Source organism: Gekko japonicus, unplaced genomic scaffold (genome assembly GCF_001447785.1).
Source record: "Gekko japonicus isolate JY-2015 unplaced genomic scaffold, Gekko_japonicus_V1.1 scaffold1857, whole genome shotgun sequence".
In the NCBI taxonomy this organism is placed as follows: domain Eukaryota; kingdom Metazoa; phylum Chordata; class Lepidosauria; order Squamata; family Gekkonidae; genus Gekko; species Gekko japonicus.
Window position 1 is genome coordinate 192833 of NW_015172611.1, and position 13563 is coordinate 206395.

Consider the following 13563-nt stretch of genomic DNA (forward strand, 5'->3'; position numbering starts at 1 on the left):
ACTTAAGCGTGGTAAGCTCTGGTATCTCATTGAATGGGTGGACTTCGGACCCCAGCACCGCGAATGGGTGGAAGAAGGGGATATTCGGGCCCCTTATCTACTTCGTGAGTTCCACATGAAGTTCCCGGCCAAACCGGGAGGTCTCCCGCCCAAACCGGGAGTTCTCCCGCCCAGCCCGGGAGACGGTGGTTAATGTGTATTTTTGAGGGGGCAGTATGTCAGCAAGCTGCCATGGAGTTCTGTGTTGCTGGTTCTTCTGTACAGTTGCTACCCCCCCTTTGCCTGTGTGCTATTATTTTAATCTGCTGTAATGCCTAAGCCAAACAACTGGAGGACGTACTGGGGGAGTTCGCTTCATTGCCTGCTTGTTGCTTTTAGAGCCTGAGAACTGCACCTGTGTTATGTCTGGAGATAGCCTGGTTCTCAGGGAATGAGCGCGCAACCGTTTCCTTTCACCCGCCAGCGGGAAAGTGACCCATTGGTTCTGTATCTGTTTCAAATCCCTTTATTTTGCTTGCCCTAACTGTTTGTAGTCAGTTCTAACAAAGAACGTGTTTGAGTGTCTTCCCAATGCTTTGAAATAAATTTTGCTTTTCTTGAAAACGTGGATTTATTCTCGATGCTTGGGGATCCAACACATCCTCAACACTAAGTTCAAGAAAGGGAGGGACTAGAGAATAAATGAACAGGAGAGAGGTGAGTTCAGTAATTTTAAGGTAAATTCGAAGGGACCTATGGTAGGAAGGATGTCTGTAATCTGAGATGTCTCTATACTAATGCACAGAGTATGGGAAATAAGCAGGAGGAACTTGAACTTCAAATATTGGAAAGTAAGAATTATCTGATAGGTATCACTGAGACTTGGTGGGATGAATCTCATATATGGAGCACAGCGATTGAAGGATATACCTTGTTCAAACAGAACAGAATAAACAAAAAAGGAGGTGTCAAGAATGAATACACTTGCACTGAAATTCAGGATTTCGAGAGTTGCCCTGTTGAAAGTGTGTGGGTAAGGATAGAGCGAGGGGGAAAAAGAAGGGGATATTGTTGTGGGGGTATACTACAGACCTCTGAACCAACCGGAGGAACTGGATGATGTACAGAAGCCAATGTTTGGAAGACTTGGCAATATTGCTGTGGTTGTCTAGCAACCCACAATAGCCACTGAGACCTTTTTTGTTATTGTTCAGTCGCACAGTCGAGTCCGACTCTTCGCGACCCCATGGACCAGATCACACCAGGCCTTCTTGTCTTTCCTGAGACTTTAGTGGACATTTTTTAGTGCTACAGACATTGTATCTGTTCTTTTGGGGAGTTTTAATCCCCCAATTAATTTATTTATTTTTAGATTTCAGGTCTTTCTTCAGTTTTGTAGAGAAATCCCCCACTGGTCTGTCCCTAGCTCATGTTTGCCGCTCTAGCAATCACATCTTCTGCGGTATGATTCAGAAATAGATATACTGATTCTAGCGTCATTGAGCAAAAGGCCGCATTTCATGGCCTTGCTGCCCATAACGTTGATGCCAAAATTTGCCATCCTGGCTCCCAGAAACTCCTCTCCCGGCTCATCCTGTTTCTCCTATTTCCCTCCTGTCCTCACGATCCACCAGTGAGAAAGCCACACCCCACTTTTAGGCCCTGATCCACAGTTTGAGAACCACTGCTGTAAGGATGAACACAGACACTGATCTGTTGCTTGGCCCAGCAACAGCCGGGCGCTTGCAATGTACTCCAGTCCCAGCTAATCCAAAGGCTCCACACGGCCTGCCAATCACAGGGGACGGTGTTAAACACCTCCATCCCTTTCTGCACCAGAGGAGGAGCCTGGACTGGAGCCACTGCAGAGTCCTTCTTGGCAGCTCCCCTCAGCCATGCTGACACTCAGGCCACAAACGGCCTTGGGCTTGACCTCATGGGCCTCCATTCCTCAGGAGAGGTACAATCTTGAGAGTCCACCGAAGTCAGCGGACCTCAAAGGATGTGACTCATTTTAGGATTAAGCTGTCAGGAGCATTTCCCCCCCTTGAGCACGTACCTCGTCGATGCTGGGATATGGTATATAGTCCTCCTGAAAAACATCCAGAGGAAGAAAAGTGTGTCATTAATTCTACTGCAAGCACCATTTGGAATATGATAAGCTGCATTATTAGGTAGGGGATGCAATCAACAATGGTTTGAACAGATCTTGCAAATTTAAAAATAAAATAACTGACCATGACCAATTGCCATTCCATGTTTGGGGGGGGGGTAGAAATCCTGCTCTCCCTGCTTTCTTCATCAGCATAAGCTTCTCAGCAAAATACTTCACAGTGCAGAGGGAAAAACAACAAACTCCTGACACAAAGCTGGATTAGGGGTGCTCCCCACCTAGCCATTTTTAATCAGGGGCTCGGTTTTTCAGTCACAATCAAGTCCTTCCACCAGCTTCATCAGTGCATTTATGAGTCTGACTGTCTGCAAGCAACGGAGGGGGTGGCTGACCTAGTCTGCTGCAAGCAAAACAGAGAGGAGTCTTAGAGCAAATTTATTGTAGCAAAAGCTTGCACGAGCCACAGCCCTCGTCATCAGATGCATGCAGCGTGATACGCAGTAGGGACAAGTATCTATATCAGGAGTCTACAACCTTAGGCTTCAGAGCCAGGTGCGGCTCAGTACAGAACCAAAAATGGCCTCTTCAAAAAAAGAAAAGGAAATTTTATGTTAATGGGTAGGTGGGGTGCCAGAATAACCAGTACATGAAGGGGAAGGTCAGGCAAAGATTTTGAAGAGACCAAAGGGCTTCTTAGAGATGCTTTACCGAAAGGGAAATGAGAGAGGTCAACACTGGCCAAGCATTTGAGTGCGAGCCACGTATGGATTTATTCCATTGCACAATAGTGCCAGCTGCTCCTCTCTGTATTACTTATTGTGATACCTGCGCTACTTTCTAATAACGAATTTACACATACTAGTCTTTGGCTACGAAATTATAAACTATAAATCGATGTGTCAATTATCAGTAACGTCAAGTCGCACAGTTTCAGTTGTGCAAATGGTCTTTCTTACAGTGGCTCTTTGTTGATCTCTTGCTCGGAATCTCTCCTTATATATAATTGAGTAGTGGGGTGGCACTTTCCAGCTCTCCCATTGGCTGTGCAATGTGTTCCATCAGCCATTAGCCTGTCAGTCGCCACTCAAGAGTACTCACATGCCATTGGCTAGGTGCTGGGTCTGCTCCTCTTCCCCACCCGCTCCCACCTCAGCCACTGTTCCCTGTCAGAATTACTGGCAAACAGCTGTCTCTCCCGACAAAGACACTTCTCCTGGTTGGCTTCTCTGTGGGACTAACTTTTCCCTCAGTGGCTGTGGTAGAAGGAAACCCTTTCCAGGCCTTTGTGAGGAACTCATTGGGGCCCATCCTGACTAAGGTTGCCAGCTCCAGGTTGGGAAATTCCTGGATATTCTGTAACTAAGGAAGCCAGTCTAAGGAAGCCAGAGTTTAGGGAGGGGAGAGGCCTCAGCTGAACAGAATGCCATAGAGCCCACCATCCAAAACAGTTATTTTCTCCAGGGGGGGAGATCTGTTGTCTGGAGTTCAGTTGTGATACCCGGCTATCTTCAGGCTCCACCTGGAGGTTGGCTACCCTAGGCATAGCAGTTAGCACTTCAGAGCAGGGTCTGCCAGGCAGAGATCAGTTCCCCTATGGCATTATACCCTGCTGAGTCCTTCCCCTCCCCAAACGCTGCCCTCCACAGGATTCGCCCCCCCCCAAATTCTCCCTACTCAGAGCTGGCAACCCTACTTTCCCCTCAGTGCTTGTTGCTAGGCAACCAAGCTTGGTTCTGTCAGTAAAAGGCCCTTTCCACGCCTATTTTAGCCTTTGGGAGAAAACTCATTGGGGCCAGTGCTGACTAGGGTTGCCAGCTCCAGGTAGGGAAATTCCTGGAGATTTTATGGTAGAGTCTATGATACCTGGTGATCTTCAGGCGTAGCAGTCAGCGCTTCAGAGCACGGTCTGCTATAACCAGGTTCTTGCTGTGGAATGGGTGATTTTGAACCATTCAGCCTAACCTACCTCACAGGGTTGTTGTGCAAGTCAAAAGGGGGAGAAGAGATGTAAGCTGTTTTGGTCTCCATTGCAGAGAAAAACTGTAATTTTCCTCCTGGGCAACCCTTGTTGCCAATCTTTAGGTAAGGGCTGGAGATCACTCAGAATTACAACTGCTCTCCAGATGACAGAGATCAGTTCCCTTGGAGAAAATGGTGGACTCTGTGTCCTTATACCCTGCTGAAATGGCTCTCCTATGACAGCCAATGTGACGTAGCAGTCAGGGCTTCAGAGCACAGTAGAGGCTGCAGGTGTGTGTGGGGAAGATGGAAAGCTGAAGAGTGAGGGGCCGATAATGGCAGGCTGATGCTTGGCTGGGAAGGAGATAGAATTGCCAACTCCAGGTTGGGAAATACCTGGAGACTTGAGGGGTGGAGCCTGGAAAGGGTGGGGTTTGAGGAGGGGTGGGACCTCAGACAGATACAATGCCATAGACTTCACCCTCCAAACCAGCCATTCCTCCTGGGGAACCATTGTTGCCAGTTTGGGGAACCATTGTTGCCAATCTCCAGGTGAGGGGTGGAGTTCACTCAAAATTACAACTCCTCTTCAGGTAGCAGAGATCAGTTCCTCTGGAGAAAATGGTGGACTCTGTGTCATTATACCCTGCTGAGGTCGCCATAGCAAATTGATGCTGAGGGCCCAAGGCTGGGGCACTCTCCCGGAGCCTCTTTCTAGAGCTCGTTGTATGCATTTCCACAGTGGGCCTTATTCCTAGTATTGATATAATATGGAACTTCATTATAAAAAGTGGCTGATCCCTGCATGTGTGTGTATATGATTAAAATATTTAAGTTCCGCACTCTTCAGGATCTTCCTGATGTGGCTATTAATAGAAGGGCAACAAAGTTATCAGAAAAGGAGTCCTGAAAGCCCAGAAATCCAACACATGGTGGGGGGTTATATTACCCTGCAACGTCTTCCCCACCACCACCCATCAAGTCACAGCTGACTTATGGTAACCCCGTAGGGTTTTCAAGGCAAGGGACGCTCAGAGGTGGTTTGCCACTGCCTGCCTTTGCGTAGTGACCCAAGTATTCTTTGGTGGTCTCCCATCCAAATACTAACCAGGGCCAACCCTGCTTAGCTTCTGAGATCTGATGAGTTTGAGCTAGCCAGGTCAGGGCAGACTGAAGAGTACAGCGTATTTATTCACTTATAAAATGCCTATGCCACCTCTCCAAAGAACTTGCTTGAGGGAGCTTATAAAATAAAACATGATAAAATTATAAAACAGTGTAAAATCCTTAAAGATTAACCAACTATCACCAATATTCAGAAGATTACAACAAGAGCTACTCCAAAGAGTAAAGGAACCCATCCAAATGAGCATGGATCTCTCCGAAGTAGTGATGAACTGGCAAAGTAAAAGAAACAGGCTACATAAAGCTACGAGGAGAACCACTCCCCATCAGCAAATCTGCCCGGAAATTCTGACAGCAGTTTCTCACTAGAATCTCCGTTTTATTCCCCCCCCCCCCAATGTATGGCTATTTTTAAATCTGTTACTGAATGTCAAGGGAGGCTGAAGTATTTCCCCAATGCTTTCCATTTTTAGTTTATTTTGTCACTTATCTTGCATAGATACAGTCCAGGTTGGTCAATGTAAGAGGGACAAGGGCCTGGAAGCTGGAGGGCCTGGCCAAAGGGCACTGAGGCTCATTGCTGATGACAAAACTCTCCCCCCCCCCCGCCATACGAAGGTGACGCCCTTCGGCTCGTGAGTGGAGGCAGAGGAACAGCTCCTGGCATGTTTGAGTTCGGGCAATGCAGATGGACTCAGTGATCAAGCAAGGTAAGAGTTTTCTGCTGGAGAGACCTAGAAGGCTGTGGAGGTCTAGCCTGCTGATTCAGAAAATATGAACCAGCACCTTTACTAGCTGTTCTAGGGCCCAAACTGGATGTTAGATTTTTTAGAGTCAAATCCCGGTTGCCTGGACTCAACTCCCCCTCCCTGTGCAGCTGCAGGGGATGTCCCCCCCAAAAAAAAGAAGGCAGAGCCCAATTCAGCTTAGAAGTCACTGTAAGGGGAGGAGGGGCTTCTCTCCCCATCCCCAGTCATTTTCCTGGACCTGTCTCTTTAAAAATCCAAGGTCTCGTTTGGCCCTAAGAGCCTGCAACAAGGGCAGCATTGAAGATCCTACAAGCATCGCCAGTTATATCTTTACACACAGCAGGGGGGGGGGAGCCAATTTTGATCTGAGCAATGTGCAGAGAGAGAGGTGTAGCCCTCAGGTGGGGACAAATACACAACAGATGTGCCTGCCTCCCCCCCCCCAAACTCCCTCTCCTCTTGAGGGAGGAGAGGCAATTGAGACAGGTGAAGCAGGGCAGAGAAAAGTTTCAATGCCCTCTCCTCATGAACTCAGAGCCTGCCACAAATGCTCGTGACTGCTGAGATACACACAGAGATCCCACGATGGAGCTCCTGCCTCCTCTTTGTTTTGTCACATTGTTTGTAGGATGTTTTGTATTTGTAAATAAAAGAGATATTGCAAATCCCCTTGAACTCACCAATGCTCTTTTGCCCAAAAGAAATCCATCCCCCCCACCCCGTCCCACCAGCTTGGATCCAGACCAGCATTTTCACAGGTGCCTGGATTTCCACCAGTGGGATGTGAGTTTCCCACACCCCTCCATAATAGCCCCAAATGCCCCCTGAAATCCAGATCCTGTGGCCCCCTGTCCCGCAGGAACCGGGTGCCACAAGAGGGGGGAGGCAAGAAAGTCACCCTTCGTGGGTGCTCCCACCTCCGTCCATGGATCCTCTGCTGGGGAAGCGGGGAGCTCTTAAAACTCTGATCCCCAGCATCCAGGGCTTTTTCCCTGGGGGAATGCGCAGGAACAGAGTTCCGGAACCCCTTCAACAAAATTCTTTTAAAAATGTTTAAAAGTTCATGAGTTTTCAGTATACAGGTGAGAACTTCATTTCCCTCTTGAGAGCTCCGGAACCTCTTTTTCAAGAGAGAGCGAGAGAGAGAGAGAGAGAGAGAGAGAGAGAGAGAGCCCTGCCATCCTCCAAGGAAAACCCTTCCCCAAAAAGGGAGACCTGGCAGAGTTTCCAGCTGAGGAAAGTCTCACTCCAGAACTCACCTTATTTTTCTGGCTTCCGCTTCTTTGTTCTTCTAATTTTGGTGCCTGTTTGAAATACAACAACAAGTGGTCAGCCTATTTACCGGATTCAGTTTGAGAAGATCTGAATGTGCCCTCCTAGGTCAACGTGCAAACAGACCCAGAGCTAAACGAGATGAGGTGAGTGATATCGGCTCCCTGACCCAGCTTGCATTCACATGTAATGTCAGAGAACTAACATCCGGCATTCCCTCTGCACCATTTTTCGAAGCCAAAACAGCCAAGAGGGGGCCTGTTTGCCCCCGGGGCCCACCGTGTACAGTGGCTGCAGCCTGTGGTGCCCCACAGCAGGTCAGAGAGGGCTCCCCGTGGCTGTTTCGGCTCAGGAAAACAGCACGGAGGAGAAGGCAAAAGCCCCTCCTCATCCCACTCCCGAGAGAAGTCAGACTCCGGAGCACTCAGGAACACGAGTCCCCTGAGGTTGTTTGTGAGCGCACGTTGGAGCGCAAGCTCTGAAGATGTGACGCCGTGAGGGAGAAGCCCTACCCAAAGAATGAAAACCCCACTGGTTGGCAGCAAAGCGCATTCTGCCGCATGGGCCGCCCTTGCATCCAGCACTGATGATCCCAAAGCCACAGACCGCCCTGCAGAGGCTCTCGCAGGGAAGCCTCCGGATGCTGCCTGGCGCAACATGTCAGGGGGGGTCTGTGGACTGGGATGTTAGACCTGCCCTGGCTTTAGGAGAGGAGAGGGCAGTGTTTCTGTACCCTCACCCCCACCCCAGGAAAACCACAGAGTAGTAATCAAATCCAAAGTAGATCCAGGTGAGGGGGGGTCTCTGGCCAGGCCACATGCAATCCATCCAGTTACTGGGGACCCTCCTTTAATGAAAACTGCCCCCCTTGGCCAGTGTCTTTTGCACTGCCTCAGCTTCAAAACCTAGAAAAATCCCGTTCAAAACTAACTCCAGGTGAAGACAAGCACCGAGGTCTAAGGGAGGCACACGGGGGTGGAACACATTCTCTTTCTTCCCTGAAAACAGTATCTGTGTTGGTCTGAAGCAATGCTCCCTCTAAGCTGCGGAGTCTTGTGAGCAAAAATTCTGCTTTGTGAGCTGCTGGCATTAAAGTCGTGAGTGAGCAGTTTGGCTCCTGCATCAATTAGTTTGCTCTGGAGCCATCCTTCCTGAGCTAAGGCAAAAACGTGTGAGCTGGAGTCTAAAAAACTGTGAGCTAGCTCACACCAACTCAGCTTAGAGGGAACACTGGAAGCAGCAGAACCAAGTTTGAGTCCAGTGGCACTTTTAAGACCGACAAAGTTTTATCCAAGGTACGAGCATTCATGAATGAAACTTTATTGGTCTTGAAGGTTCCCTGAAAACAAGCACTTTGGCTGCCTGAAGGGGTCTCTCAAGGCAGAACAGCAAAGCCCCACAAGCTCAAGTCCGGAAGCCCCACTGGGCATGTGCAGCTGCGTGGTGCTGTCTCTAGTGGCCCCTGGGGACTGAGGAGGGAAGGCGGATCAGCTGCTGCTCCGGCTCTCGGCTGGCTCCCAATCGGGCTCCCAATCAGCCACCTCCTCAATTCTGTGCAGAGCTGACTGTGCACCTCAGGATTCAGGGGAAACATCCTTGGACCAGTTCCAGCAGCCTTTCCACCTGTCTTTCCAAAGTATGTCGGTCTTCAGCATTAAGGTGCATGTCTGTCTTCACTCACCGCAAGTTAAATACATTTTGCAGTTTAAAAAAATGAGAGAAAATAATCCAGAGCCCTTGGCATACACGGCCCACGGATGGGCTGCACAACACTTACCTGCATTTTTTCCAGCATTTCAAAGAATTCTGCCGACTGTGGGGGGAAACGGAAATTAACATCAGAGTGTTCTGGCAAATGCAAACAGATCTGATACAAAAGGTTTTTTTCCAACTGAAATGTTAAAAAGCATTTTGAATTAACATTCCTCTGAATCTGAATGAGACACCATCTCTCACGGGCACCTGCCGTCCAGGAGCTCAGACGGATCTACCTGGGAAACCAACTAGCCCAGCTCTGTGCCGGGAGGCCCATGTCAAGTACCGGTGGCGTTTCTTAGAGTAACCTTCCGGGGGGGGGGCTGATTTGGGTCAGGGCTGCAGCACACGAGGAGGAGGGATTAAGTCTTCCCCTCACCATCTGCCCAACCTACAATGGCCGCAGAGCGGTATGATTTGCCCATTGGTATGTGTAACCTTTTCCAAGCAGCAAACAGGAGCTCCATGGGGCCATTTTAGATTAGGGCAAGAGCCGCACCCTGCCCTCACACAATGGCCTCCGTCGGAATCAATGAGGAGCCGTGTCTCAGTGGCAGAGCAGCTGCTCAGCCTGCAAGCCTGCAGAAGCCCCACCCCACCCCAGATCAACCCCTGGCAGCATCTCTCGTTAAAAGGATCAGGTAGGAGGTGATGTGAAAGTTCTCCTCTGCCTAAGATCTTGCAGTGCTGCTGACCGCCAAAGCAGGCAGTACTGGCCTTGATAGACGAAGGGTCTGACCGAGTAGAAAGCGGCCTCCTGTGTTTTCAACTGAATTCCCAGTAATTCCACATTAGACCCCTTCCGGTCCAGCTTTCGCCCAGGACATGGGATGGAGACAGCACTGGTTGCCCTCACAGACGACCTCTGGAGGCATCTGGATTGGGGCGGATTGGCAGAACTGTTGCTGTTGGACCTGTCTGCAGTGTTCGACACAGTCGACCATCAACTACTGATCCACTGCCTCGCCAACCCTGGAGTTCAGGGCCTTGCCTTGCAATGGCTTGCATCCTTCCTTCCACGGCTATTTTGGGGCAGGAACACACAGGAACAGAGTTCTGGCTGGCCACATCCACTACAGCCAAAACCTCTGTGTGCTTGGCTACAGAGGGAAGGCCTGGAGAACGACCCCACCCGGTGACTCCGAGGTGGGGGGGCGGGGGGCCCCTGGAAGGATTGGGGAGGCATTTAAATGCCTCCCCGTGCCTTCCCCAGCCTGTCCAAGGGCCGGCTTGCCCAGGCTCCCCGCAACCATGGGGCGTCCGGGCAAGCCAAGGGAAGGCAGTTTAAACTGCCTTCCCTTGGCTTGCCCGGACGCCCCATGGTTGCGGGGAGCCTGGGCAAGCCGGCCCTTGGACAGGCTGGGGAAGGCACGGGGAGGCATTTAAATGCCTCCCCAATCCTTCCAGGGGCCCCCCGCCCCCCCACCTCGGAGTCACCGGGTGGGGTCGTTCTCCAGGCCTTCCCTCTGTAGCCAAGCACACAGAGGTTTTGGCTGTAGTGGATGTGGCCAAGCCCTGCTTCCTTCAGGGTCGGGGACAAAGGGTGGCACTAGGGGAACAGCTGTCCCGAAGGCATCCACTGACATGTGGAGTGCCTCAAGGGGCGGTACTGTCCCCAGTGCTATCTATCATCTATATGCGCCCCCTTGCCCAGATTGCCCGGAGGCATGGGCTGGAGTATCACCAGTATGCGGATGACACCCAGCTTTATCTGTTGTTGGGTGGCTGGTCTGACTCCATGCTGGAAGACCTGGACCGGGCATCACAAGCCATGGCTGGTTGACTTAGGCTGAGCTGACTGAAATTGAATCCGACAAAGACGGAGGTCCTGTGCCTGAGCCAGGGTTGCCCCAGGGCAGGGGTCCCACTCCCAGCCTTCAATGGGGCGCAGCCAGTGCCTCCTTAGCAATGGAGGCCCAGGCAGCAGCCACTGCCAAGTCAGCCTTCTGTCATCTTCGGCTGATCAGGCAGTTGGTTCCCTTCCTCAAACGCAATGACCTGGCAACAGTGATCCATGCAATGGTCACCTCAAGGTTAGACCACTGTAATGATCTCTACATGTCTCAAATCTGGAAGCTGCAGCTATTGTAAAATGCTGCAGCCAGGCTGTTGATGGGTCTCTCTACATGGGAGCACATCAAGCCTGTAGTGAAAGTTCCTCATCAAAGGCTCCTAAGTAAGCTCAATAGTCACGGGATAAAAGGACATGTCCTCTTGTGGATCAAAAACTGGCTAATTAATAGGAAACAGAGAGTGAGTATAAATGGGAAATTTTCTCAGTGGAGGGTGGTAAGCATTGTGGGGTACCACAGGGATCAGTACTCGGCCCGATGCTTTTTAACTTGTTTATTAATGATTTGGAGTTGGGAATAAGCAGTGAAGTGGCTAAATTTGCAGATGACACGAGTTGTTCAGGGTGGTGAGAACCAGGGAGGATTGTGAGGCACTCCAAAGGGATCTGTTGAGGATGGGCGAGTCGGCGTCAACGTGGCAAATGGGGTTCAATCTGGCCAACTGCAAAGTGATGCACATTGGAGCCAAAAAACCTAACTATAAATACACATTGATGGGGTCTGAACTGGCAGAGACTGACCAAGAGAGAGATCTTGGAGACGTAGTAGATAACTCAATGAAAATGTGTGTGTGCAACTGCAATTAAAAATGAAAATGTTTGTGTGCTGCTGCAATAAAAAAGGCCAACACTATGCTGGGGATTATTAGGAAGGGAATTGAAAACAAATCAGAATGCCCCTGTATAAATCAATGGTGCAACCTCATTTGGGGTACTGTGTACAGTTCTGGTCACCACACCTCAAAAAGGATATTGTAGAATTGGAAAAAGTGCAGAAAAGGGCAACTAGAATGATAAAAGGGTTGGAACACTTTCCCTATGAAGAAAGGTTAAAACGTTTGGGGCTCTTTAGCTTGGAGAAACGACGACTGAGGGGTGACATGATCGAGATTTATAAGATTATGCATGGGATACAGCAGGCTGAGAAAGAAGTACTTTTCTCCCTTTCTCACAAAACAAGAACTCATGGGCACTCAATGAAATTGCTGAGGAGTCGGGTTAGAACAGATAAAAGGAAGTACTTCTTCACCCAAAGAGTGATTAATACATGGAATTCACTGCCACAGGGAGGTGGTGGCGGCTACAAGCATGGACGGCTTCAAAAGGGAATTAGATAAGCATATGGAGCAGACGTCCATCAGTGGCTATCAGCTACAAGGTATAGACAGGAACTCTCAGGCTGGAGTAAGTGATGCACTGTCTTCTTGGTGCTTGGGGGGGTTCAACAGTGGGAGGGCTTCTGGTGCCCTGGCCCCACTGATGGCACCTGGTATTTTTGGCCACTGTGTGACACAGAGTGTTGGACTAGATGGGCCATTGGTCTGATCCAACATTGGCATCTCTTATGTTCTTATGTTCATTGCACTGGCTGCCAATAGCATACCGGGTTCACTTCAAGGTGCTGGTTTTGATCTTTAAAGCCCTTTATGGTCAGGGTCTAGCATACCCAGGGGTCATTAGCATAACTCATTAGCATATGCCACACTCCCTGACATCAGGGGCCTGGTGGTGGACCTGCAAGGCCGGCGGGATTGCAAGGAAGCCCCGCCAAGGCCCTCCCTGGCCCCAGGCAGGCAGGGGTGGGGAGAGGCGGGGAGGAAGCAACTTACCCTCCCTTTTCTCCTGCCTCCTCCTGGCTGAATGAGGCCTGGAAGTGGGGCGGCCCGAAGCAGTGTGCCCCGCCCCCCGCACCTCACCCGGGGGAACTGCGATCCCCCGCGTTCCCCCCCAAAATGACCCCTGAGCATACCTAAGGGACCGCCTTTCCCCCACATGTTCCGCAGAGAGCAATGCACTCAGGGTCCCAAAATTGACTGGCCCTCCCAGGCCCCAAAGATGCCAGGCTGGCCGTAACTAGGGCCAGGGCCTTCTCAGTGGTGGCTCCATACTGGTGGAATGAGCTCCCAGAAGACAGTTCTTTTACAGTTCTGCAGGTCCTGCAAGATGGAGGTTTCGACTAAGGAGCCACACCAAACATCTGAGGAGTGATTCTGTGCCCTGGTCATACCATCTACAGCCTGTGCCCAGCTGAACAAACTAAGCTGGTGGGAAAATACCATCATGACTGTTGTCATCACCTAAGTAGTACTGTTAATTTCAAACCTACTGTTCTTGCACTTTATCAGATCATCATTCTAGCACTTCAGGAAAATCAACAAATTAATTGTTTTATGGTGGTTTTATTATTGGTTTTAATTGTATTTATATGGAATTTTATGTAAGCCGCCCTGAACCTGCCTTGGTGGAGAGGGTGGGGTATACACTGAATGAATCTATATATCTAATAGTGAACTTGCCCCCGGAGTGCGGATCGCTAAATCAGCACTCCGGGGGCAGCTGGGGGGCCAGGGGAGGTTTGTGCACACGTGGGCCAGTCCCCACGTGTGCACAAAAATTAAAAAAGTTAAAAAAAATTTCGGGGGGATGTTTAAATCCCCCCGAAAGTGCAAGAGCGTCTCCTGCGCGTGCGCAGGAGATGCTCTGCGAACGCTGCCGCCGCCGCCTCCTCCTCGGAGCCGGCAGGCAGGCAGGCCGGCCGG

The 13563-nt window shown here is 50.3% G+C and overlaps 1 protein-coding gene across 1 annotated transcript in view; it reads right to left on the bottom strand.

The window, feature by feature from the left end:
* The window catches only part of RAP1GAP2 (RAP1 GTPase activating protein 2), a 102412-nt gene that overhangs the window by 69409 nt on the left and 19440 nt on the right, over positions 1-13563 (bottom strand). Inside the window, exons 2-4 of the mRNA XM_015421632.1 lie at positions 8975-9010; positions 7185-7229; positions 2039-2071 (exon numbers count right to left, since the gene is read on the bottom strand). Of these exons, the coding sequence (XP_015277118.1) occupies positions 2039-2071; positions 7185-7229; positions 8975-9010 (114 nt within the window). The remainder of the gene's footprint in view (positions 1-2038; positions 2072-7184; positions 7230-8974; positions 9011-13563) is intronic.